This window comes from Excalfactoria chinensis, chromosome 19, assembly GCF_039878825.1.
Source record: "Excalfactoria chinensis isolate bCotChi1 chromosome 19, bCotChi1.hap2, whole genome shotgun sequence".
Classification (NCBI taxonomy): Eukaryota; Metazoa; Chordata; class Aves; order Galliformes; family Phasianidae; genus Excalfactoria; species Excalfactoria chinensis.
In genome coordinates, this window is record NC_092843.1 from 8,061,829 (window position 1) to 8,084,880 (window position 23,052).

Here is a 23,052-nt window from a genome sequence, read left to right on the forward strand (position 1 = left end):
CAGGGCACCAAAGCTGCAGGATGCTCTCAGGTAGGAGCAGCACCAATACTTGGTAAAATCAAAGGTTAGCAGTTGAGGCAGTCAAGTACTACAGTGTTTAAGTGTTCTTTAGCAAGAATACATCATTATAGTTATTAATGTTAATTAAGTTTATCTTACAAAACACTGTCCCAGCATCATCAAATGCATAGTTTCTAACCCATGATCAACAGTGATTCTTTTGGTCCTTGATATAGTCTTTCCTTGCTTAAGGAAAGCACCAACTGGGATCTTGAGTTCCAACCATTTCTACCCTATTTAGGGAACAGAGGTCACATCCTGCTTTGTCTCTGTAGAGGGAACTCCTACTCTTCCTGTTGCCTCACTTGTGCTCATTTTCCTGCAGAATAGCAGGGAGAGCAACCCAGTCCAGTAGAAAACCTCATACAACACAGTCACAGAAACCCAGTAACTGAAGAACAGTCTTACAGCACCGTCAAACAGCTCAGTTTTTGCATGTAGCTCATCTCAGTAATTTTAAAACTTCTTCACATAGTCCTTCATTCTCATTACAACACAGACTCCCTCAGAGGGATTGTCCAGGGGAGTTAGAGAGGAGTTTTTATCTGTAATCTACTGCAGGAAGGTGTCTCCTATGTTTTTGGGTGATTGGCTATCCAGAATGCTGTTCTCCTTTGTTTGCAAATGCACAGAAGTAGGTTTCTTAAACTGCATTAAATCTCACACGCCTTCTGCAGACAGCTGAGTTAGGTGAATATACTAGAGCGTAAATGAATACTTCTCCACTAGGAAATCAGGAGTGTTTTGAGGAGAGGTCATTCTTGAACTGAGGATACCTCAGGCATAACTGGAATTCCTGTGTTCAGTGTTCTGTAGCACAATTAGTAGATACACTTGGCATGTTTTGTGAGAGTTGTTTTGGGGATGCCTGCCTGAAGGGGGGTCTGCCTTAAGCATCCTGGACTAAAAGCTCAGTGTCCCTTTATGTTGTCTGCCCACTTGTAAGAGAAGAGAGGTTAGTCAGCAATTGTGATGTTGCTGGTTCTGAGGTGGCAGAATGGGTAACCTGAGGACACGTGGTACTGCAGAAAAAGAGGGAACTGGAAGGATAAGCTGTATAGGTTTATGTGTTTGTTTACTGAGAAGGAAAGAAAGCTGACCAGGCAAACAAGCTCAGCGTGATTTCCACTTACTAATGGCATATCCAGCCCTAGAGGAAAGAAAAAGAAAATTCATACAGTCCATTTTATTTTTGAATTGTTTCAGAAACCTTTGGCAGAGCTGAGCTGTGGGTGATCGACTTTCTACTTGGTGGCTTATATTTCTACAAAAGATTTTTCATTCTTGTATTTCCTGCTTTGACTGCGCCTCACTGTTAGATATAGCGCTTAGGAAGCATCCTGTAAAACTGGTGAACAAACTGGACATCTCTGATCTCTAATGCATGGCACATCACTACGGCCGTTTTTCTTAAATTCTGAAATAAGGAGACATTGTAGAGGTCCAAAATATTTTGAGCAGAGGTGGGGGTTTGGTGTGCTTTGGTGCGGGCTTTTTTTGACAATCCCAAACTGCACTTTCATAGTTGGTTTGCTGTTTTAAAAGATACTTTCAGAGAACATGGCAAGTTGCCACATTCCAGTTAAGCAATTTCCTATAGCTGACATTTTTTTTAAAAAAAGGATGTTGTTTTCTCAGCCATCTCCCTCCATTTACACTGGAAGATGCAAAAAAACCCCAACAGAACAAAAGCAACCTACAACACTGAAGCCCCAACCCCTGTATTAACACTTAGATGTATGAGGAGAATGTTCCTGGGGAAACTGTGGAAGGCCAGTGCCTATCAGCAGCATGCTATTGTATTTGGATTCATTGCATAACGTAAACATCTCTTAACTGATAAAATGAGGTGGTATGAAGTGGTAGGGAATGTAGGAAATGCTTCATAAAATATATGTTGTAAATTAAATATAATTTATTTTTACATACTTTTTTTTTTTTTTTTTTTTTTTTTTTTTTTTTTAAATTTCTGAATGGGTTGTGATTTAGAAACAGGTTTTGCTGCTAAGCCTGAAGGTTTTTTTGGTCATTTTGGAGAGAAGTGCTAGCATAGAAAAGTGCATGATGGGCAGCCAAACTGATTGTGTTGAGTTCCCCAATGCTTTTGTTTCTAAACCAGACAACAGTATTATTTTGTACCAGACAACACAAGCAGGACCTAATCCAGCATGCTGGGAGATCTGTGAAAATTCCAGTATTGTTTGAATCAGATCACAGTTGAAAAGCTAGTAACAGTCTGCTGCTTGTTATTTGCATTGCTGGATCCCTCAAACGTTTGTAGGCCTTCACCAAGTTTCTGGCCTTGTTACTCTGGAGGAGCACTGTAAAAATTAACTCCAGCACTGTTTTGTACCCCATATAGCAGGAGGTATAGTAGAGTACCAGTGTCATTTAGTGTATTTCATTGCATAGGTGTGGTGCTTTGGTTTTCAGAAGCATCTTGGAAAGGTTAGTATTTTTCATAATGCTTAACATATTTGTATTCCTTTTGGAAATATCAAGATGAAATACCGTAAATGGAAGGAACCCGAAAAACACAGAAATGATTCTGTGTAACTATGAAGTGTTGATTGGCTGCTGTGAACAATCTCAGAACTCGAGGAATGAATTTGTATCCAGCACCCTGAATTGTCAGTTCACAGACAGAAACATACAACATAGAATCCCTTTGTCTTTGCCAGTGCTCCTTAGGAATGGATATTTCCATTACAGAACAGCATAGAGGCTTGTAACAATGTCTTTTTATTTTCTCATAAGTAGGCATGTTTTTATCTCTTTTTCTCATTGCTGTCACTCAGCAGGGTTCTTCCTCTGATGCAGTCATCTGAGCAAGAGATGGAGCAGAAATCCTGAACCTGGGGCTGCTGTGGATAATCAGAGGAGATATTTCAAGACAAAAGAAATGTAATTAAGCACGTGTAATGCAGAGGGGCTGACAAAGGAATACTACGAAGAATGTTTCCTAAGAAGAATGTAGAGTATGAAAAGTCAAAGATATAGAAATTGTAAACACTTTTACAAGAAAGGACTAATGATATGCAGTCCAATTCTCTGTGACAAAAGTTCTCTTAGTGCAACTCTGAACTTCAACCAGTACAAAGTTAGATTTTTTTTTAGTATTGGTGTAATTATACTAGTATAACTGGTCTTGTGGATGTAGTTGTATCAATTAAAAGTATATATATATAAAGTTTATTATATTCAAATATATAAGACTGTATGACATATTTCTTGATCAGGAGACAAAAGGTACAGCATGTGTAGCAAATGTGCCGGGAAACAAACTGGTGGTTGGGTGGGCAGCTGACAAGGAGAAGTCAAATGTGAAAAAATTCTTTGGGATTAGGGACAGCATGGTGTGTAATAAGTGCACTACTAAAAGAGAGCAGTACCTTAGAGACCTCCCAGGCTTTCATGAGCATTCAGGCTAGTCATGCAAATAGCCATCCCTTGGTCCCTTGCAGTCTTTGATGAGAGCAGAGGGTGCTTGGTACTTCGTAGGATAGGGCTTGAAATGAGGAGGAAATGGAAGTGTGAGAATATGATGGGAGCCTAGAATTACTCATTCCCTTCCTGACCTTCCTGAAGGAAATGCCTGGCTTTAAAATTTTGTGCAGTAAATTCTACTCCTTTATTTGTGCTAGGAACTTACACCTCCCTCACTACAGAATCAAGAGCACTAGAGAGTTACTTTACACATATCAACACATGTAATCTCTAAACTTGCTGTTGTGATGGCTCACTTAGGAGCGTGCAAGAAATAGGAAGGAGAGCAAGGATCTGAAGCTAGGTTCCAACTATTTATTCAAGGCTGGTCTTTTGTTGAGGCAGGGAGATGGAAGTCTTCAATTTGCTGAGGCTCTCTGGAGTTCTATCAGAGCTGTTATGACAAGGGTCAGTGTGTCAGCTGTGGCACTGCCTTTTGAGGTATAAAAGTTCTGGAAGGGAATGCAGGAGAACTTTTTTACTGTCTTGCGGAAGGCATCATTAGCTCTGCCTAGTCCATTTTTGACAGGCATTTGTTATCTTATTGCTAAAGACATTGGTTAAGGGCCAAAATTGTGTTGAACTAGGCTTTGCTAGCCTTAGCTTTTGAGGAGAAAACCGATGAGTGCATGAGAAACCTTAACAGGTCTTCAGGGTGACTGGCAATAATGATGTCCTTTTGCAAGGGGAAGGATTATTCTTCCTGTGCTCCATTTGGAAATACAGTTAAGCTTAGTAAATCATGGCTGAGCTAAAGTTGCTGTGTGAATGCTGGAAAGAAGTCTGAGCTGAGGGAAGGTTGAGCTGCAGATCTGATGTGGCAGCAGCACGATTGTGCATAGCAAACAGTAAATGCAGTTCTTAGTCTTGCAGAGCTCTGTCAGTCATTCTGCTGCAGTTGCATGACTTTGGGTTACAGAGGAAGGGGGAGAGCTTTCATTGTTAGTGTGCACTGTGTGTGAAAACTGTGATCTTTAAGCAGAGGACTGTGCCTGCAGCTGCATTAGGCTTGTATGAAATCTCCAAATAGAATCTTGCTATCGGATACAGGGAACTGCTTGATTATGCAGTGTCATTTTCCCACTACCACCCTAAGCTGGGAGGCCTCAGCTGGGTGTTTACAGCTCTTGATTGTTGGGTTTGTGAAAAAGAAAGGAGGGGAGAGGGGAAAGGTGGGATGTGGCCTCCAAGTGACCCAGAAATTATGCTGTCTGCATCATCTAACAAAGCAGAAATAACATACTGTAGTGTTTGAGCAGTGGCTATTGTATCAGCCTCAGGCGTGACTGAAGGTTCAAAGGAAAATGCAGTCATCTGATGTTACGTTTCTCCCCATCCCTCTACCTCTCTGTGTTTTTTTTTTTAATTTACTAATTTATTAATTTATTTCCACCCCCCAAAATGTACCTTGTGCATACACTTTTTTTGCTGGCTTGTACTGGGTCCTGTTCTGCAGGGTTTGTTTAGCAATGCATTAAGAAACTATTTCCTTTTTTTAAACAAACAAACAAACAAACCCAAACCAAAAGTCCTTAAGCCAGTACAGACATTTGGGCTCTGCAGAAGTGGGAGGCCCTCAGATGTCTCTGCTGTAGCTGTTGCAAGTAAGGCTGACATGGAAACCCTATGCACAGATCTCCATCTGATGCAGATGCCTGCAGCTTCCTCACTGTGGCTTGGTGTGACATGCAGTGCAGAGTGCTGTGGTGCTGCTGTCTCTCAGAGCACTTGTTCCTGTCCTTCCTGTCATTCCAATTTCCTCTGCTTTTTAGAAGCTCCGTAGCAGTCATTGCTGCCATGGTCTGGTGTGGTGAGATCAGAGGACTGAAAAAACTGACCTGTTTTTAAAACTGCTCCTTGAATTTGACTTGTGCAAATTGTGTTTAATCCTTCTTCCTCCTCCCTTCTTATTTTTAAAAAAAGTGATACTGCCTGGGGTCCTGCATGTATGCTCAGTTGGTTTTGGCATTCAAAAATATCCAAGTTGTCATTTTCAAAGGAGACCGTGCTTGTGGTCTAGAGTAGCAAGAACTTCTTTACCTGATGCATTTGCCCCTGTGTAATCAATAGAGGATGATGGGAGACAGACACCAGGAATTGAGTTCTAGCCAGAACTAGGGGATGGGCCCCTCAGTCTGGTACGAGAGTGCTGCTCCATCAGCCACCTGCCTGCTGAATGAGGCAGCTGGGCTCAAGTACACGATGTGAATTCTGCTGACTGTGGGTCGGAGTCTGACATTTATATGAGTTCCTTTTCTCAGAAAATATCTCAAGTAAATGAATCTGCTACCAGCCATTTTGTAATGTGAACTTGGCCTCTGGTGAAGGCTCGTGTCAACATATTATCCTTTAATGTATTCAGTTTTGTTGTTGAGGGCAAAATCATATGCATGAGAAACTGAGTGAATTACTTTTAGGATACATCTCTCTGTTTTGTGTTGTATGTTTTGTCCTTGTGTCGCTCTTGTGCTTGCCTTGAAAAAAGCTGTTTGAAATCCACACTGGATTCCAGGTAGCTTTGAAGTTTGTGACATTTTGACTCATCACCTGAATTCTGTTTCAGCTGAGTGTTCCTAATGAAAGATCAGATGGGAAAGATTGTTTTCTATGCAATTGAACAAATTTTTTAATGAACAGCTTTGGATCAGTTTTACCTGCTAAATTAACACATCATGTTTAAAGACTACAGACCTGCTGTCTCCTCTTAATCAGGCAGATGTGGTTAAGCCAAGCAAGAGGGAGCAGTTCTGACTCAGTTCTCTTCATACTAGAGAGAGAACAGTCCACATTGCCGTAAGGTATCTTTGTCCTTACGCTCACAACAAATTACTCCTCTGAATGCAGAGGGGAAAGGAGAATTTCAGAGTCTTCAGATGCTGCTTGGTGATACTGTGATCAGATGATAACAATTTAGATAGCCAGGAGGCACTGAGATGAGTCAGCTGCTTCAGGCAAGCTGAGCTCAGTCGTATGTTGGGTAGTGCGTAGGAATTGCAAAGGCAGTTGGTTTGTTGTTAGTTGAAGAGTTCTGCAAACCATTGCTTTGAACCAGAACTGTTAAGGGTGGTTGACTGAACAGTGGGGCTTATGAGTGCTTGTGGGGTTGGTTGCATTGTGTGTTTGCAGATTCTCACAGAGCTGAGACTAGAAGCTGTGTCTTGTGATCCTCCATCCTTCGGCTCCTTGCTCCATGTGCAGTCTGTTGGACAGACCTCACAACTATTTCTGTATAATACTTCTGCATACCTTTCCCTATAAAAATGAAATACTAGTTCTTAAATTTCCATGGGTCAATTCACTGGCACCTTTCTTCAGTTTAGATGACTTTGAAAAAGTCTCCTGAAGTACACTCACAGGCTGCTGGTCTCTGAATGATTGTTGAGATCTTAATCAGTTTCTCACATGGTTTCTGAGCATGACTTCAGAGATAAATTTGGCTAGTCAGATTCTGACTTTTTTAGATCCCGTTAGCAGTCAGGTTGCTCCAGATTTTTGGAGTCTGAATTAGGGTTTTTCTATACACTGGCACTGGGGAAAACATAAGAGTCAGCTAAAGGTGTAAACTGAATCCACTTTTCACTGGATGCCTTTAGATGACTCATCCCCCAGTGTCCTCATGAAGATAAGCTTCAAGATCAGAAGATGTTCCAAAGGTAGAAATGCTGCCCCTCCCATGCTGCAAGGGACATGCGCTGTGTCCTGCTGCAGCACAAGCTGCTGTTTGATGCTTCAAAGCGCACCCTGCCCTCTGGGTTCTGTTCTCAGCAGGTTGGTAGAGGAATTCCTTCCTGATTATGGATATGGTGATATGCATTTCTCTTAGCTGCATGTAAGAGCTGGTCATCCACTGAGCTGATCCTTTTAAAACTTCAGCCACTGGCTTGTTAAATTGCAGGGCAGTAAGCAGAAGTATTGGTGGAAACTCACATTAATTATTTCCAAGTGCTGCCAGACTCCATGAGGTTTCATCTCCGAGGACAGGAGAAGCACGAACTGCTGTTTAACATGTGCTTTGTTTGTTGATTAATGTCAGCTGCCTATTGCATACATTTTAGGTCATCTAGAGAAGTTGAAGGCGTCAGTGAGGAAAACATGATAGGTTTTGTGAAAAAACAAAAACATTTTCTCAACAGTCTCAAATTGCAGATATTCTGAAGCAATCTTGGCTGCTACTTTGGTAGAGTCCCTGTCAGAGTACCTTTGACTGTCCCCAGGTTCTTTAATGTATAATTTCCATTCTAGCCGTCAGTTTCCCTTTTTAAAATTGAAGATAATGAATCTTGCTGCATTTGTAGGACATTCAAAGATAGGAGCATTCAAACAATGAGAATAAGCTATTTGGATCAACTGCTTTGAAACCAGACTGATTTTTTTTTCTCTGTGTACGAGTTGCATCAAGTATAATGCATTTGCCTTTTAGTGACTTCTGAAGTAGGCTGCCATTTTCTAAATAGGAACAAAATGCAGTTGACGAGTAAAGCTCTGAGGGATAGTTGACTTCCAAATGCATGAAACCTAATTTTTCATGTGTAGTTCTTAAGGAGAAAGAGAACTGGATGTTCTTGCCATCAACTCCACTAGAGAGGGAGGAGGAGGGCTCTAATAGAGCACGCCCTGTATGCAGCGATTCGCTCCAGCTGCTCCATATCCTGTTTCTGTTCTTCTTCCTTCCCATCTCTGTGGGTTTCAGGCAGTTGGAGTATTGCTGCTTCTGTCGTGGGACTTGCCACTTGTGATGAGTAGGCTGTGCTGTTTGGCAGGCAGGCAGTGAATAGCTTACTATTGGCTTTATCTCTCTGTCTAGTTTGTGGTTGGAGACCTGCATGTTGTTTGTGGGTTTCTTACATGCGTCACTGAACCCAGAAGTTTTATTATATTCTCAGAAAAGGGTTTTGCAACAGCTCAGCTATTAAAGCCTAACTGTTCTTGAGTTAAAAGTCTGGGCAGGAAATAACAAAATGAAATCCATCCTAGGGGAGAAGCGTGGTGCATGTAGGGTGGGAAAAGAATGCAAATATACTATTTATAGGAAGAGGGGAAATCAGTAAATGTGAAGGAGTTATCATGGGAAAACCAGACTTGGCAATCTGAGATACTCAGATCCGTGCTGTCAGACTATTGCTCCATTTTAGAAGATTACATCTCTGCCATATCCAGTGGTGAATAAGAGTTTTGTTGAAATCTGTGCTCACAGAGTACCTCCCCATGGTGTCCTCTTAGGAGGTTCTGCTCTGGGTGAACCTTCTCAAATGAAAATGTTGGAGTCTTTAAGCTGTGTGAAGATCACGGAAGGCAGTGCCTGCTGCAGGGAATTTGTGCAGGCAGAGCTGCGTGTGGGACAGAAGAGAGTTGGTTACTCAGTTTGCTTACAGTCACACAGCAGGTGCTGGTGGTGGAGCTGGAAGGGGGCTCGGCTGCCTGGAATCAAGGTCCCATTTTTGATGCAGTGCTTCTGGTGTTGCACTGACATGGGTGAGAAAAGCTTTTGCGGGGGATGTGAGAAAAGTGACTGCATTTCAGGAATATCTTTATTTAAAGCAGGATGCAGTTCTCATTCTATTTGCAGATTGTAATAAGCTAATGTGGGGCCATATGTATATACATATAGATTTGGAAAATGTCTTTGATGTAACTTTTTTTCTTTTCTTTTTTTCCCCCCCTAAATAGATGTTAAGTTCATCCTGCCTTCCACCGTGGTTTTTGGAACAGATTCCCCCATACTTTACCAGAGGCAGTGCTTGTAGTTCCCTGCTTTATACTGGGTCATGTGCTACTTTGAAGGGATTTGCATGTCATTAGTTCTGCATTCAACTAAAAGTGGCACTCCGGCTTTAGAGACTATGCTGATACCTCATCCTTCTTCCAGGAAAATAGATCTTGCCTGAAGGGAGGTGCTACAGTAAAATAACATTACAGACCGAGGAGCCAAACTGCTACATTGACTGGCTGGCATTTCATGGCTGGCTATACCAGTTTTAAAATCACCAACCTTTCCCTAGATGCTCAGCAACCTTGAGGAATACCCGGGAGTGGCAAAGGGGTGAGATGACCTGGGGAAAGAAGCAGTAACATAAAGCAGCACCCTGGGAGTTCTGCATGCTATGGCTTACTAACATGTGGCTGACTAGTTTGCCTTAGGCTGGATTTTGTGGTTGCTGTTTGTGTATCAAAGTGCACACAGTCATTGAACCTTACTTGGAATGGCCTCCAGAAAAAGAATGCTTGGTTGATTTCTGTCATCCCTCCGTTCTCCGTGACATGTCAATTGCACAGCCTGGAAGCTGTGCTATTTTTGATTTATGTAGGATGACTTTTGGCATATTGGAGGCTATTGAGTGGTCCTCAAACTTCATGCAAGTTCTTCTTTCTGACCCTCACTAACAGACCTTCCCTTCCCTCTCCTTTCAAACCATTTCTTCATTCCTACTGCCTCCATTCCTGCTGTGTGCTTTGTTACCCGGACTTCTAGTTCCCATCCCTTCTGTCAGGGTTTTGGTTGTTCTGTTCCTATCCTTCCCCACAGCTAATTCCCTGTTTTCTAATCTCTTCTGCCCTAATGTTCTCTGAGGAAATAAATTAGGATGCAAACATGCTATGTCTGGAGGCAGTGAGAGCAGAACCAAGCATCCTGAGTGGAATTAAACCCAAATGATGAGAATGTGAGTTGGTCTCATTAACAAAGGAGTTTTGAGGCAGATGGGCAAAAATCCTAGGTAGGATCCATGACAATATTCAAACTAAACTGTGGAAAATTGCTTTGAATGTAAGATTTCCAGCTCCTTCCCCTAACATGGGAATTACCTCCACTCCAAATATGCGCAGACTTATTTTAATTACTAGGAAGATTTTCAAAGTCACACCATGTCTAATGTGGGCCAGCTGGCTGGAGCGTGTCAGACTGTATATGACAAAAAGCCAAGGCATGAGGTGGGGAAAAGAATGCTGAACAGCAGGAAAAAAACAAGCAGCTAGCATGAAAATACTCTGAACTGCATCTCCAGGATCATTACAGACCTGGCTGCAAATTAACCTTACTGGATAGGTGAAAATTCATGACAAAGAGAAAGCAGAACATCGTGATTAAGCCAGCCAAGATATCTTATGTGCCCCTTTATGCTCTAGGTTCACTCTGGAGGAACAGAGCATGCATATTCCAAAGACATCTTAATTTAGGGTTGCATACAGATGAAGGTGCTACTGTGTAGGAGGGCATAGCTGACAGCCAGTCTTTGAGAATGAGTACAAGCACACCAAGCTGCAGCAGCATTCAGAAGTTGCAGTCACACCAGCACATGGCACTATGCTGAAGGAGTGAGAGCTGACTTGTTCCCAGCTGGCATGGGGACAGTACCATGGGCCTATGAACCCATCATCAGCATGCAGGCACAGCTGCCTGCAGCAGAGCCACAGCTGCATATAAAGCATGCCCTGCACTGCTCTGTAGCACTGGGATTGACTGCAGAAAGCAAAGGTTGGCAAAATGGAAGTGTTATCCTCCCCTTTCTTTAGAAGTATGTGCTGAGGTTGAGAAAGATTTCCAAGGTGATTTCTGCTAGGCGTTATGCTCCAAAGCCGTGTTAAGAAGTGAAGAGTGAAAAGGTTCCTCTGATTTCAGGTGGATGACAAATGTTCCCACATCTTATATGCCTGTCATCAGAGCGTGCATCCAATAGCATCTACTCCTGTGCTCCCAGTACTGCCAAGGAAGAATGTATGTTTTTTTTGTTTTGTTTTGTTTTGTTTTCCTAGGATAATTATCCTAGTATTAGTAGCTCTTCCAGACTGATGAGCATGCCAAAAGCACTGCTGTACTCCATACAGCGATCACTTAGTTGAGATCAAAAACAATATCCATTCTCCCTCCAGTTTCTTACATATCCTTTGTCTAGGGGGAGGGGGAAATGGTCTAATTGTCTTTCCCATATGTAACATACAAGTAACATACAGCATTCTTCAGATACAGAGACTATAGTTATTTGGAGCAGAAGCTCCAGAGGGAGAGAGGTTTTAGTGGTCAGAGAATTTGTGTTTGTTTTTTCATTTACGGTCTGATCTTGCTCCAAAGGCTACAATTTATTGACTAAAAACTAAAACATGTTTATAAATCATGGACCCGCTAACTTGATTTGAGGCATTGTTTTATAAAGAAGGTTTTGAAGCTTAAGACTGCCCCACAGGAATGTGTGACACAGTGAGGAATCTTTTGAGAGTATTTTGTTTTTGATAAGCAGACATAAAGTACAAATTGTGCTCTTTCTTGTCATTTTTATATTTGGTGCTTGACATGTCAGTTTCTGTGTAGCGCATTAAGCATGAGATGGGCAACCAGAGTTTTGGAATAAATCTTAAGTTTTCATTTTTTTTTTAAGAAGACAATGTTTTTAATGCTGAATTTATAGTAGAAATGGGCTTTGGTACACTGGTTATTCCTGCCTCACTGACTTTCTATTCCAAATGAAGGCCTGATGAAAGAGAGTGTAACAAACATATGGGAGCAATGGGTCAGAGGACAGGTAATCTGGCACGTGACACTAGCAGTGCTCACTGCATCCAGAATGAGATTGCATCTACCTGTGCAATGCCGTTAACCTGAATGTAGTTAATTGTTTCAAGTGGCTGGGATGCTCACGTTTTGTTGGGATGCCCAGCTGCTGTCCAGGACTTCTGTAGATATGGATTTAGTGTTGCATCCTGCAGGAACTGACCCTGCAGGGTCCTACTGATACAAATTGTGACAGTATCATTAAGCTTGCTAGTGTTTGTTAATGCCCTGCCCGGCAATTGGTTCAGGAAACAGGAAGAGCTGTGTCGCAGAACCAAGGAGATAAAGAAGCTCTGCCGAGTCTTTGTACGAAGGCAATAGGGGGTCCTGCTTGAAATCAGTCATTGAATATGCAGTATACTTTTGGGAAACTCATATATAACGTAACTCTGACAAATTTCTGCACTACCTTCTCCTGAAATTCTAAAGAATAAAGATACTCAGTGTGAGAGAAATGCTTCCATGTATGAGCTTCTGAGTGCCTGTAACAGTATGTCATCATTATATCACAGAAGAGCCCCACTCACAATCAAACATCTCCTTTGCCTTGGTACTATGCAAGCATTGCCTGTGAAGTTGTCAGCTTTTCCCAGTGAACTTAATGGTTTGCTTTCTGGATTCCAACAGGTGAAACTGATTGACTACATCCACCGACAACGGCAGTGCAAGCTGAGTGTGCCCCTGAATGACAGGACAGCAGAGCTCAACAGCTACCCGAGATTCAATGACTGGTTAGACATTGTCAATGTGAGGAAAGAAGTTGTACAGGTAAGGAGAAGGCAACCATCATCACAGAACCTTCCTTCCCCCTCACATGTGACTTTCCCAGCTGCCTGCTGGGTTTGAGTTAGTTTTCTGGGCAGGTGTGAATCTGTGGTCTGGATTTTGACAGAGTGGGAGTCTTTACTCAGAAACAAATAATTGCTTTTTTTTTTTTTTTTTTATTTGACACAAAAGCCTCCTCCTGTGAGTGAAGTCTGATTCAAACTGATACCAAAGAGTATTGCATCAGTGCAAAAGAATGAAATGAATAACTCCTCTGGTGTTCTGTGTGGTGGCCAGCATCAGCTGTTCATGCTCACAGACCGTGAACGTTTCTGATCTTTACAGATTCTTTATCATTTAATTCTTAACATGCAAATCACTGGAGACCTTTTTATTGCACAGAATAATCTGATACTCTTGCTGGAATCAGCAATGACCAGACAAGCCAACGCCCCCAGCTCCTGCCTGGACACATTTTTTTTTAAGAGTCTGAAATTCTGTCTGCATTTAGGTGATAAGTAGAACCTCAAGGTTCAGATTGTTTCATTGGGTTTGGCCTGTGCATGACTTATCTAGGCTTTTTTGTACTGGGGAAAGTTCTGTTCTGCATAATATTAATGGCATTATAAGTAGAGTTCTTTCTACTGGCAGCTAAACAAAGCAGGAAAGGCTTTTTCCACTCTTTTTTCACATTTTTTGGCCCTGCAGGCCACATGAGTGTTTGCACTTGATTTCCTCTGATCCTTACAGAAGCCACGATTTCTTAGACTTCATCAGGAATCTTCCTGTAAAAGGACTAAGTGGAAAATGTAGCAGATTTCTATGAAAGTTATTCCAGATTGGTCCTGACGTAACTGAACAGGTTCTGGTGAAATAGGATGAGTTGGAGATAGAGCTGTACCTTTTATTTACTACTGTTTATTTTAAATGTAATGCTTTAGAATGGATATTGTCCTCCAGGTCACTGAGGGTTTGGGTGGTGCAGCTGAAGGTGCAGCAGAGACTGAGAGAACAGAAAAGCAGCCTGTTGCTATGGCCAAACTGCCAGGCTCACAACTATTGTTGGTTTCTAGGGTTACTGGAATTGCTTGAGCCTAAAAGAATGTCTTTGTAGCTCTTTTTGAAATGCTTTGTGGTGCCTGCAAAACTGGGGGAAGGGATGAAGAGGAGGAGGGAGCAGGGAGAAGGGAGGTGGATAATTCAAATCTGCCATATCCTGATAATTCAGGGAGACTGTCCTTCTGTACATGTAGTCACTAAAAAAGGTTTTGATCCAAGACAGGAAGAGAACGTTTTCCAGCTGTTCTTTCTTTTTCTTTGTGCTTATTACCTTCTCCCAGTCAGTTACCAAGGTATGAACTGTTTTTCCTTCTGTTCTCTGGATCAGAAATACAAGAGGTACATTTATTGAAATTGCTCCATGATTCCAAATTTGTGGCTATTTTTTAAAAGTTCTGCATCCACTTCATGCAGCTGCTGAGTGCTCCTGGAGCATTTAGGTTAGGTGAGCAGGAGAACTGCAATACGTTTAGTCTTTACAGTGATTTTTTAGTAGAGATGTCTGTCTGTGATGGGTTGTCTTTCAGAAATGTTAGAGGTGTCATGGGATCATTCCTGTTGTTGGATTAGGGTCATGTATGTGAACATTTCAGCTGAATCATTTGAAAATGGCAGTCATTGACAGAAAGTGCTTTGATAGATTAGCTATTATGGAATACAAAATGGCTGCCCTTAGCATTATGCACTGTCTGTGACTTGACTGGGAAGCAGCCATAAGGGAGCCTTTAAAGAGATAGCTGAGTATGTCAGGCAATGAAAGCGGGGATGTACTCAGTTCCTGTACCTGGTTCTGCTGCTAGTGTACGTGTTTACTCTGGGGAATCACTGAACATCTCTAAGAGTCTGATAGCTTGTCTGTAAAACTGAAATACTTATACTGGATTTCAACACTACAGGGAGAAAGAAAACCTCAGATATGTTGTAATAATCTTTTCATGTTAGGCACGTAGCTCTCTCTTTTCTGAGACTTTTAGGCTTTGAAACTGACTGAAAAAGTTGCCAACTACCTGTAGAGTTGGAGAACCATCCCCTCTGTGATCCTCAGAAGCCTCCAGCTGCAACAGGGCCCTGCTGTGGCCACCTCTGAGGTCTGAAGGTACAGTGGAGGTGTGTGCAGGTGAAGGGCTCCCCTGTGGCCCACTGCTTGCTTCAGGAGAAAGGCCTGAGTTCATGCATTGTTTGTTATATTCTTGGGATTTTTTGCTTTTTAAAATGGTTCTAGTTTCCTTTTCACTTCTGGTATTGCTGAGGGAGCACCACAAGGTTGTACTAATCTCTGACACAACACCTTTGAAAAACAGCCTAATTGCAAAGCAGTTTTTTAGCTCAGCAGTTAGAGAAACAACGCTCTTTTTCACCCTCTCCACCTCCTCCTCCTTCCCTTTCCCCCTGCCCCCAGCTCTCTCCCAAATAAAGCTGCCATGCAGGGAAGTACAGAAGCTCCCTGGCTCTCTCATCAGAAATAGAGCAGCAGCTCTAAATTAGAATATCTGCTGACTCCTCTAGTCCAAACTGAAGCCTATTTTTGCCCAGTGACTTACTCTAGACATTGTGAAGCTTGAAAGCTCTGGCTGTTATAATTGCTGTCTTGTTGTTGGGCTCCTTTCTTTCTTTGAAAACCTATATTTAAAACAAGAATAATGACTGCTTGTAAAATCCTTTAGTTCTGGAAGAGATTATAGTAATAACAATGCACTGTTTATGGCATTGGGTGACAGCTCAAGCTCCTGTGAACATGGATAACAGTCAGCCAGTCATGCTGCGCAGAGTGAAAGGGCTGTTCTGTGTGGACCTAGAAAACTTGGAGGTAGGTGGTAAATACAAGTGTTGACTTTGTGATCCTGTTTGCTGTCTGTGAATACACTATTTGGAGGGGTAAGGAAAAAAGGAACCCCCCCGCCCTAATTCGTGCTATTTCTGTTTCTTTGTTACTGTGCCTCTAATCAGTTGCCAGACAGATTTGTATCATAGGAAACAGTGGCTACTATAGAGCAGGTTCTGCTTTGGAGCTGGCCTAATATTGTTCTGTAACTTCTTTATTTCTTTTTAAATACAGCATTTTTTCTAGGAAATGCCTTGTTTTTGTCTAGGAGTTCTGGAGGTGGATTAGTGCATATATGGTGCATATACAGCTAAATATGGTGAACTGAAACTGAGGAAAAAAAGGTAGTTGAACTGAGAATGAAAAAATGTGGGTCAAGGAAATCTACAGAAAGATGCATTTAAGTTATGTAGTTGTCTCCAGTGGGTGAAAGTTGCTCTGTAAAATGTACCTGAAAAAATACACTGTTCTGGATTGTCATGCTCCCCTTGAGAGCTGGAGATGGGAATTGAGGAGAGTGTGAAGAAAAGAGGATGTGAGCCTTGCTCTTAAGCTGATTGAAGGAGTCTCTTGCAGAGCTATTGGCTGGGTTCTGGGCTTGGAGCATGTCTTCCAAATAAAAGTGATTAAAAAGTCTCTATTCACTTACTTTCTTTAGCACAGAAAAAATTCTCTTTTCTCTTGTTCTTCCCAGAAACTTCAATATTCTATTTCTGCATATAACTTGTCATCATCGTAAAAAGCAAATTAGAAATGTAGTCATCTCCTTATTTCCCAAAGCATGTCTGAACCAGTCCTGCTCACTATGTAGCAGGGGTTCCAGTCAATCAAGTCTGGAAAGCTGTTTTTAGTACAGATAACTGTCCTGCATAGGGAGGGGCAGATTGGTTCCTGAGCAAACCAGGGCAGCACTTGGCAGACAGCAGCAGAGCATTGAGTAGGAATGAACTTAAGATCCTCCTGCTGTCCCTGTGAGAGGCTGTACAGGATGAGGCCCTGATACAGCATTGATACTGTTAGATCATGGCCCATGGTTTTGCTGGTTGGACTGGGCTCTAGGTTGCAGTTGATCAAGCTGATCAGTTGTTTGAGGAAAGACGTGGCATCTCTGTGTGTCCATCTTCACTTTAGTTTGGGGAATACCAGAGGTAGATCTGCCTAACCCTGTCAGATTTCTGCAGGTGTGTCCTCTCATCCCCTGTAAGGATATCTATTTGGGATTTCTCAATATATAGAATATCTATAATATAAGAATATCTATTTGGGATTTCCATGGCTCCAGCAGCAGAAACTCTGACATGATGGCTAGATAGCTGAGATCCTGAATCTGCTAATTGTGTGCATGCAAATAAACTCTGTCATGCAGGCTTTGTGCACCTGCACTTTTATCACCACATGCCAGCTGAGGGCCACTCCCCAGTGTAAGCAGCCAATCCCTGCTGCTACCAGGGCTTGCTGGCCTTGCCATGGCAGGCAGGTGCCCCTCACTGCACTGAATCACTTATAGCATGGTGTTAGTGAGGCTCGCATGCCCATCCAGACTTCAGTGAAATGCTGCAGCTGTACACCTGCCTTCCTACAGAAAAGCTGCAGTTTCTGTTCACAAAGAGCAGAGTGGGACTGCCTTGAGTCTATCAGCTCATCTCCACCCACTGGTTGCGTGAGAGCTAAAATGTGAAGATGTTAAGCAAAACCATAGCCTGTACATACAACTTAATGCAAGTTAGAAATTCAGCGTGGGAGGCATTCCAGAATGCCCGTAAAATCTACAGAAATCTAAGAACAGAACAAATTTTCAGTAAATTCTTCATTGGACACCAGTAAACCAGAGCAAAGGAAAAATCATCAGGCACAAAATGTTCTTAAGAGCACCCTGATGTGCTTTGCTTAGAGCTATCAGTGGGAATTTAAGCACCTTATGTAATGAGCTTTCTCTTCTAACATCTGCTGCTTGATGGGAGGATGGCTGGTGAGAGAATGTATTGATTTAAGAGGAGGCACCTGGGGCCTTGTCAACTGTCTGGCTTTACAGGAAGAGCCATGTCTACTAGGTTGAGGGGCAGGTCAGGCTGATTTGTCCAAGTCCCAGCAGCATTAGCTCTGTAGGCTTATCTGCACTAAAGAATCTTTACCAAAAATACCTCATCCACTGTGTTAGATATCAGCATTTTTGCCATGTTTCAAGGATTTAAGTTGGACACCAGATAAGATTAAAGATATTATGCTGTCATGAACTCTTCACCCTGGCTAATTCAGAGAAACCTTTGGATGGCTTCTGGGATGTTCTGGTTTGCTTTTCTCCCTTTTAAACACGGATGCTATGAAGTGCACAGTCTGTATGTCTGATAAGCAGGCGAGCTTTGTAGAGAAGTTCTTTTCCTGGGTTGGATTTTTTTTAACATCATTTCTGCTGCACAGCGTATGTGAGTAAGGCTATAAGCTTTGCTGGTGCTGCTCTGAGGTGCTGAAAGATTGAAATAGAGTAGTATGTGAATATCTTGCAGCATGCTGTGTCATTCTGTAGTCAAGGAAAGGTGTGCCCAGGGAGATGGCACTTAGCTTGGCCCTAATGTCAGCCCATAAGCTGCATTTATTTTGAAGGCACAGCACCTGTGAAGAATGAGGTGAAGATGAGTCTGTTGAACCCATGTTGCTCACTCAAGTGCTGAAAAATGGGAATAACTGCTTCTCAAGTGCCCAGAATTGCACTTGCACTTGTGTGGGGCTGGAGCCCACTTCTGCACAGCTCAGCAGCTGAACCAAAGCATCAGCTGGCCTGTTTTAAGATCCATCTTGAACTGGTGACCATTATCACTGTCACACTGGCTGGGAGGATAACACAGGTAAATTATATAAGGCTGATCTTAGGGGCTCGGGTTGGCCAGTTTTATATTAAGCCACTGTGTATGTGCAACAAGAGTGGTTCTTTAAAGAAAGCCTCTTACTTCCCCTCCCTCCCCCTCTACAAAGGCTTATTTCTTTTGTCGTGTGGCAGCAGGTTCAGAAAGTCTGAGCTGTCCCAGCTCAAGGTCACTGGGGCTGTGTAAATATAATCTCCTTTTCTGTACTTATACTTTCCTACAACTTGCTATTCTGTTTTTCTAAAATTAAACTAGTGAGCAAAAAAGTGGATTGGACTTTGTGTGCTGGCCCAGGAAGGAGATGAGCTTGCACGGTTGGGGTGTGCCTGGGTGAAAGCACGCTTAGGATAAAGAGCAAAGCCAGCAGTGAGCCGGGGCTTCCATGTGGTGCTGTGCTGTGCCTTGTGTTGCACGCACTGAGGTACAGAGCACAGCGCTGCTGGCGGAAGTGAAACTGGTCAGCCTTGGGGTGACAGAGTTCAAGCCCTCTGCAGCAACTGCGTACCGCAAAGGAAGAGATGCCTGAGCACTTGTAGAAAGATAGCCTGGAGTGCTTTGTCATCTTTTAAAAGTTGTGTTAAGGTTTTTCTCTAAAATGGGGATGGTTTGAAAAATGAAGTGAAATCCGGGGATTCCTCACTGCAGCAATTTGATCTTTAAAACGAGTAACAACCAACAGTTCCAGCCTTGCAAGAACAGGCAGTCCCGTGGTTTAACTGTGGGACTGCAGTGTGACCAAGATGTCGGCTTGGTTCTCTGTATCAGTAAATGTTGATTATGCTCCTGTGGGAATGAGAGAACCTGTGGGGCTCCAGCTGCTGCTGTGCAGGACTCAGCTCTGCTCAGAGACCATTGTGGCAACCCCTCCCTGCCATCCCCAACCATCTGTACTGGTGGAGATGAACAATTTTGTGTTTGTGGACCGTCCCTTGGGAGCAGTGAGCATGTGCTCATAGGAGCAGAGCTGAGCCCAGATGCCATTCCTCATACCTCCTGCAGTAGGGAATTGGAATTCCCCACTGAAGCCTTGTCCATACTAGCACAACCAGGAGAGCTAATTTGGGGTAAGTAAAAATAGGCAGTTATTCCTCACTGATACAACTTGAATCACACATTCAATATATGCTTGCTTTTTTTTTTTTTTTTTTTTTGTGGAGGTCTAATAGACCATTTCTTACTCCACTGAGGACGAACTGTGTGGGTACAAGGCTCATGTCAGAGGTGCTGTGGCACATGCCCTAGGTAACTGCTGTAATCTGCTCTCCTTGTAAAAGGAGAAAAGATAGAAGAGAACCTGATTGCATCCTGGGTTCCTAGGGGGAGGTAGGTTTGCAGAACAGACTGACTTCCTTCTTTCTTCTTGCTTCTGCTTATTTTAAATATACATTTAAATTGACATTTTATTGGGATTTTCTTTACAGACTTTACTGCAATCTCAGAACTGAGCAAGGAGAACTGTTTTTGGTATGTGATGCCACACCTGCTGCTGCAAAGCATTGTGGCTCACTGGAATTTCTGCCAGCCCAAATATCATTAGCTGCCAAGCCTTGATACCCCCTGTGCCAATTGTTAACCTGAATGTTAGCGCTGCAGATCAGCCGTGCCTCTCCAATCTGGGGCCTCCACAGAGCAGAAGCAGAGGGAATCTGATCCCCACCTGCTCTATCCATCGCGCCCTGTCCCGGCTGGCCCTGCATTTCATCTGCTTGAGCTACTGCTTGAAGCCTGGGCAAGGGGTGGGGTTGTCTGTGATGGACATGTTCAGCTTTCTGAGGAAATCTTAGTCTCTTGACTAATTTTTTGATTGATTTATGAATAGCTCTAATAAGTTACTGGTTACTTTTGTGTCCTGCAAAGGATAGGGAAGTGGGGTGGTACTGGGTAATGTGACTTGGTAGCTCATACTGCTGCATGATGCCATTACTTAAGGCAGCAGCTATGTAATCTCAGCTCAGGGAGTGGTGATAGTGAGGAAATGTTTCCAGATAGTTCAAGAATTACATTGCTGTAATCCTGCCTATTCTGTGACTGTGTAAAAGCCTGAAGTGGGATAAGTGTGTCTCACAAGAAGCACTGGCTTTCTGTTATGCTTTAACGGAAGCAGTAGCATCTTTGCTTTAGCAAGTAGGAGCACCCACGGTGGTGTTGAAAGGTTTATACCCTGTTTTAGGTGTTTGTTGGGGTACAGGAACTGGCAGAGCTGGGATGTCTCTGGATGACTCTGTCCCCCTGACACACTGCACTCCCATGTTGCGGGGATGCATCGTGCTTGTGCTGCACCCATCACCGACATCTTGCACCACAGCCGGCCTTGTGATAGTACTGAACAAAGATGCTTCTGTGAGCTGCTGTCTGCGTGCAGAGGAGTGGAATCCAGAGGGTGCTGGGAAACAGCTCACTGTCAGACAGACTTGGTTGAATGCTGGAATTAGTACAGTTTGGCTGGGGAGTTTTGTGATCAAAGCTGGGCTGGCTTTGTGCTGGAATATTTGAGTGGTGGATTTTAGGGAGATTAGTTCAAACTTAAGATGTTTAGCATTGAAATGCCTAAATTAGGGCAGGATAACTTTATCTCTTAATCACTTTGGAAGTATGGTGTGATTAGCTGAGCGCTCTCAGTACCACTACTTGACCGTTTCAGAATGTTTGAGACCAGTTACCTGTGTCAAAGCAATGGCAGCAGTTTTGATTAACCTCTTGATTTTAGGACCCAGGCTGACTTCTGTCCCTGGTCTGGATTGCGAGAGGTGTGATCTTAAAACAACATTCATCAATGCACACTCAAATTTGATTTGTAGCCTTTTAGGGTTTGAAGGGTCAGTGTTAAATGTCCACAACATTTCAAGCTTTCTGTTTTCAAACAGATAGGCTCAGTTTTCCATTTAAATAGAGGTTGAAACTTTGTTATGTAGCACGGTTCCAGCAGCTGAAACTTCAGGAAGGAGGCCAAATATTGTGAAATTTGTGATCTCATTGTGAGAACAGGCGGCAGTGAGGTTTGTTTAGGCAAAACAGTGGGGGAAATTCCTGGGTATCTGCACTAAGTATCCTGGTTTTGTTTATTAACCACAATTGCTGCAGACTTACGCTGGAAACATTTGAATGAGGGAGGAGAGAGGCAATACAGCTTAACTTTGTCAGGGAGTATTCGATCATTTTGTGACATCCCGAATCCTGTAACTTTTGTGTCTGCTTGATTATCTTTTGGGGGGTTTGGTGTATTATAAAAGGCACAAGGAAATCTACACAAATATCTTCCTAAGCAGGGTATCAGTAAGGCTGGTCCTCTAATGAAGGTAGAATTGCCTAAGGAGGAGATCAATACCTCTTTGTCAAAACATTCTTTCTGTTGATGAAAGAAGCCATTTTCCACACTGTTTGAACTTTTCATTTCTCCAGTGAAAAGCCCAATATTTGCCATTTTTTTCAGATTTTTGGCGTGCTTTGTTTTAATGGTAAAGATAACTTCAATTAGTAACTTTTCAGAAATACTGAGTGAAAACTTTTCACAGGGGAAGGAGAGAAGAATATTTCAGTCAGCTCTAATCCTGATCTAAATACTGGAGAAGGACAATGACATCCTAGTGATACAGAGCATGTGCCTGATCTCTCTTGGTGTACAGAGAACAGAGGGCAGATTCTGAGCCATTTGCTGCTGTGTGATCACTACTGACCCACTGATCCCTAAGAGAGATACACTACCAAATGAGTAAATTGTGAGTCAGACCAGGCAGTGAGACAGTGGCACTACTTTACATCAGAAACAAAGATGGCAGTCTTATTATGAGTATATTAAAAAAAGTATATGCACTTTTTTTTTTTCTTCTGCAGAGAATACCTGAGGAGCTAACCTTAGATGCCTTACTTGAAATGAATGAATCAAAGGTGAAAGAAACAATGAAGAGATGTGGCGCCAGAGACGAGGAGTGCTCCAGACTCAATGGGGCGCTGAGCTGCTTAAGGAAGGTGACTGAATCAGGTATGAGACTGCTTTTTGTTCTATGGAATTAGTTTCTCAGCAACCCAGATCGCATCCTTCTTCCTTTCATTTGAGACAATCTACAGAAACCTTTGGGTCTTCGGTTATATGCTATAACTGATGTCAGGTTATGGCTCTTGTATCTGCATGAAAGTAGAACAATCAAACGTAACTAGTGCTATAAATGAGATTTGGTTTTTGAGAATATTTTCAGCTCTGGAAATAAATGTATGTAGAAATAAACTCTCCAACTCAACAGACTGTATGATTGTTCCCTCTGTGTTCAGAATTGGGTCTGATGCTGCAGAGAATCTTCCATCATTTAGTATTCTGGATTTAACAAATGCAGCCTCCTCTCCCCACATATATTGCCAACTCAGAGAGAAGGTAATTCTGTTTTGTATGATGTAGTTCAGAAACCTGAAGAGTTTTCAGCTTAATTCTTTGGAAAAGCAGAACATTGCTCTGACAACCCTTT

General features: G+C 42.6%; 1 protein-coding gene across 1 annotated transcript in view; it reads left to right on the top strand.

The window, feature by feature from the left end:
• The window catches only part of KSR1 (kinase suppressor of ras 1), a 57,472-nt gene that overhangs the window by 14,304 nt on the left and 20,116 nt on the right, over positions 1–23,052 (top strand). Inside the window, exons 2-3 of the mRNA XM_072353522.1 lie at positions 12,716–12,856; positions 22,427–22,574. Coding sequence (XP_072209623.1) covers positions 12,716–12,856; positions 22,427–22,574 — 289 coding nt within the window. The remainder of the gene's footprint in view (positions 1–12,715; positions 12,857–22,426; positions 22,575–23,052) is intronic.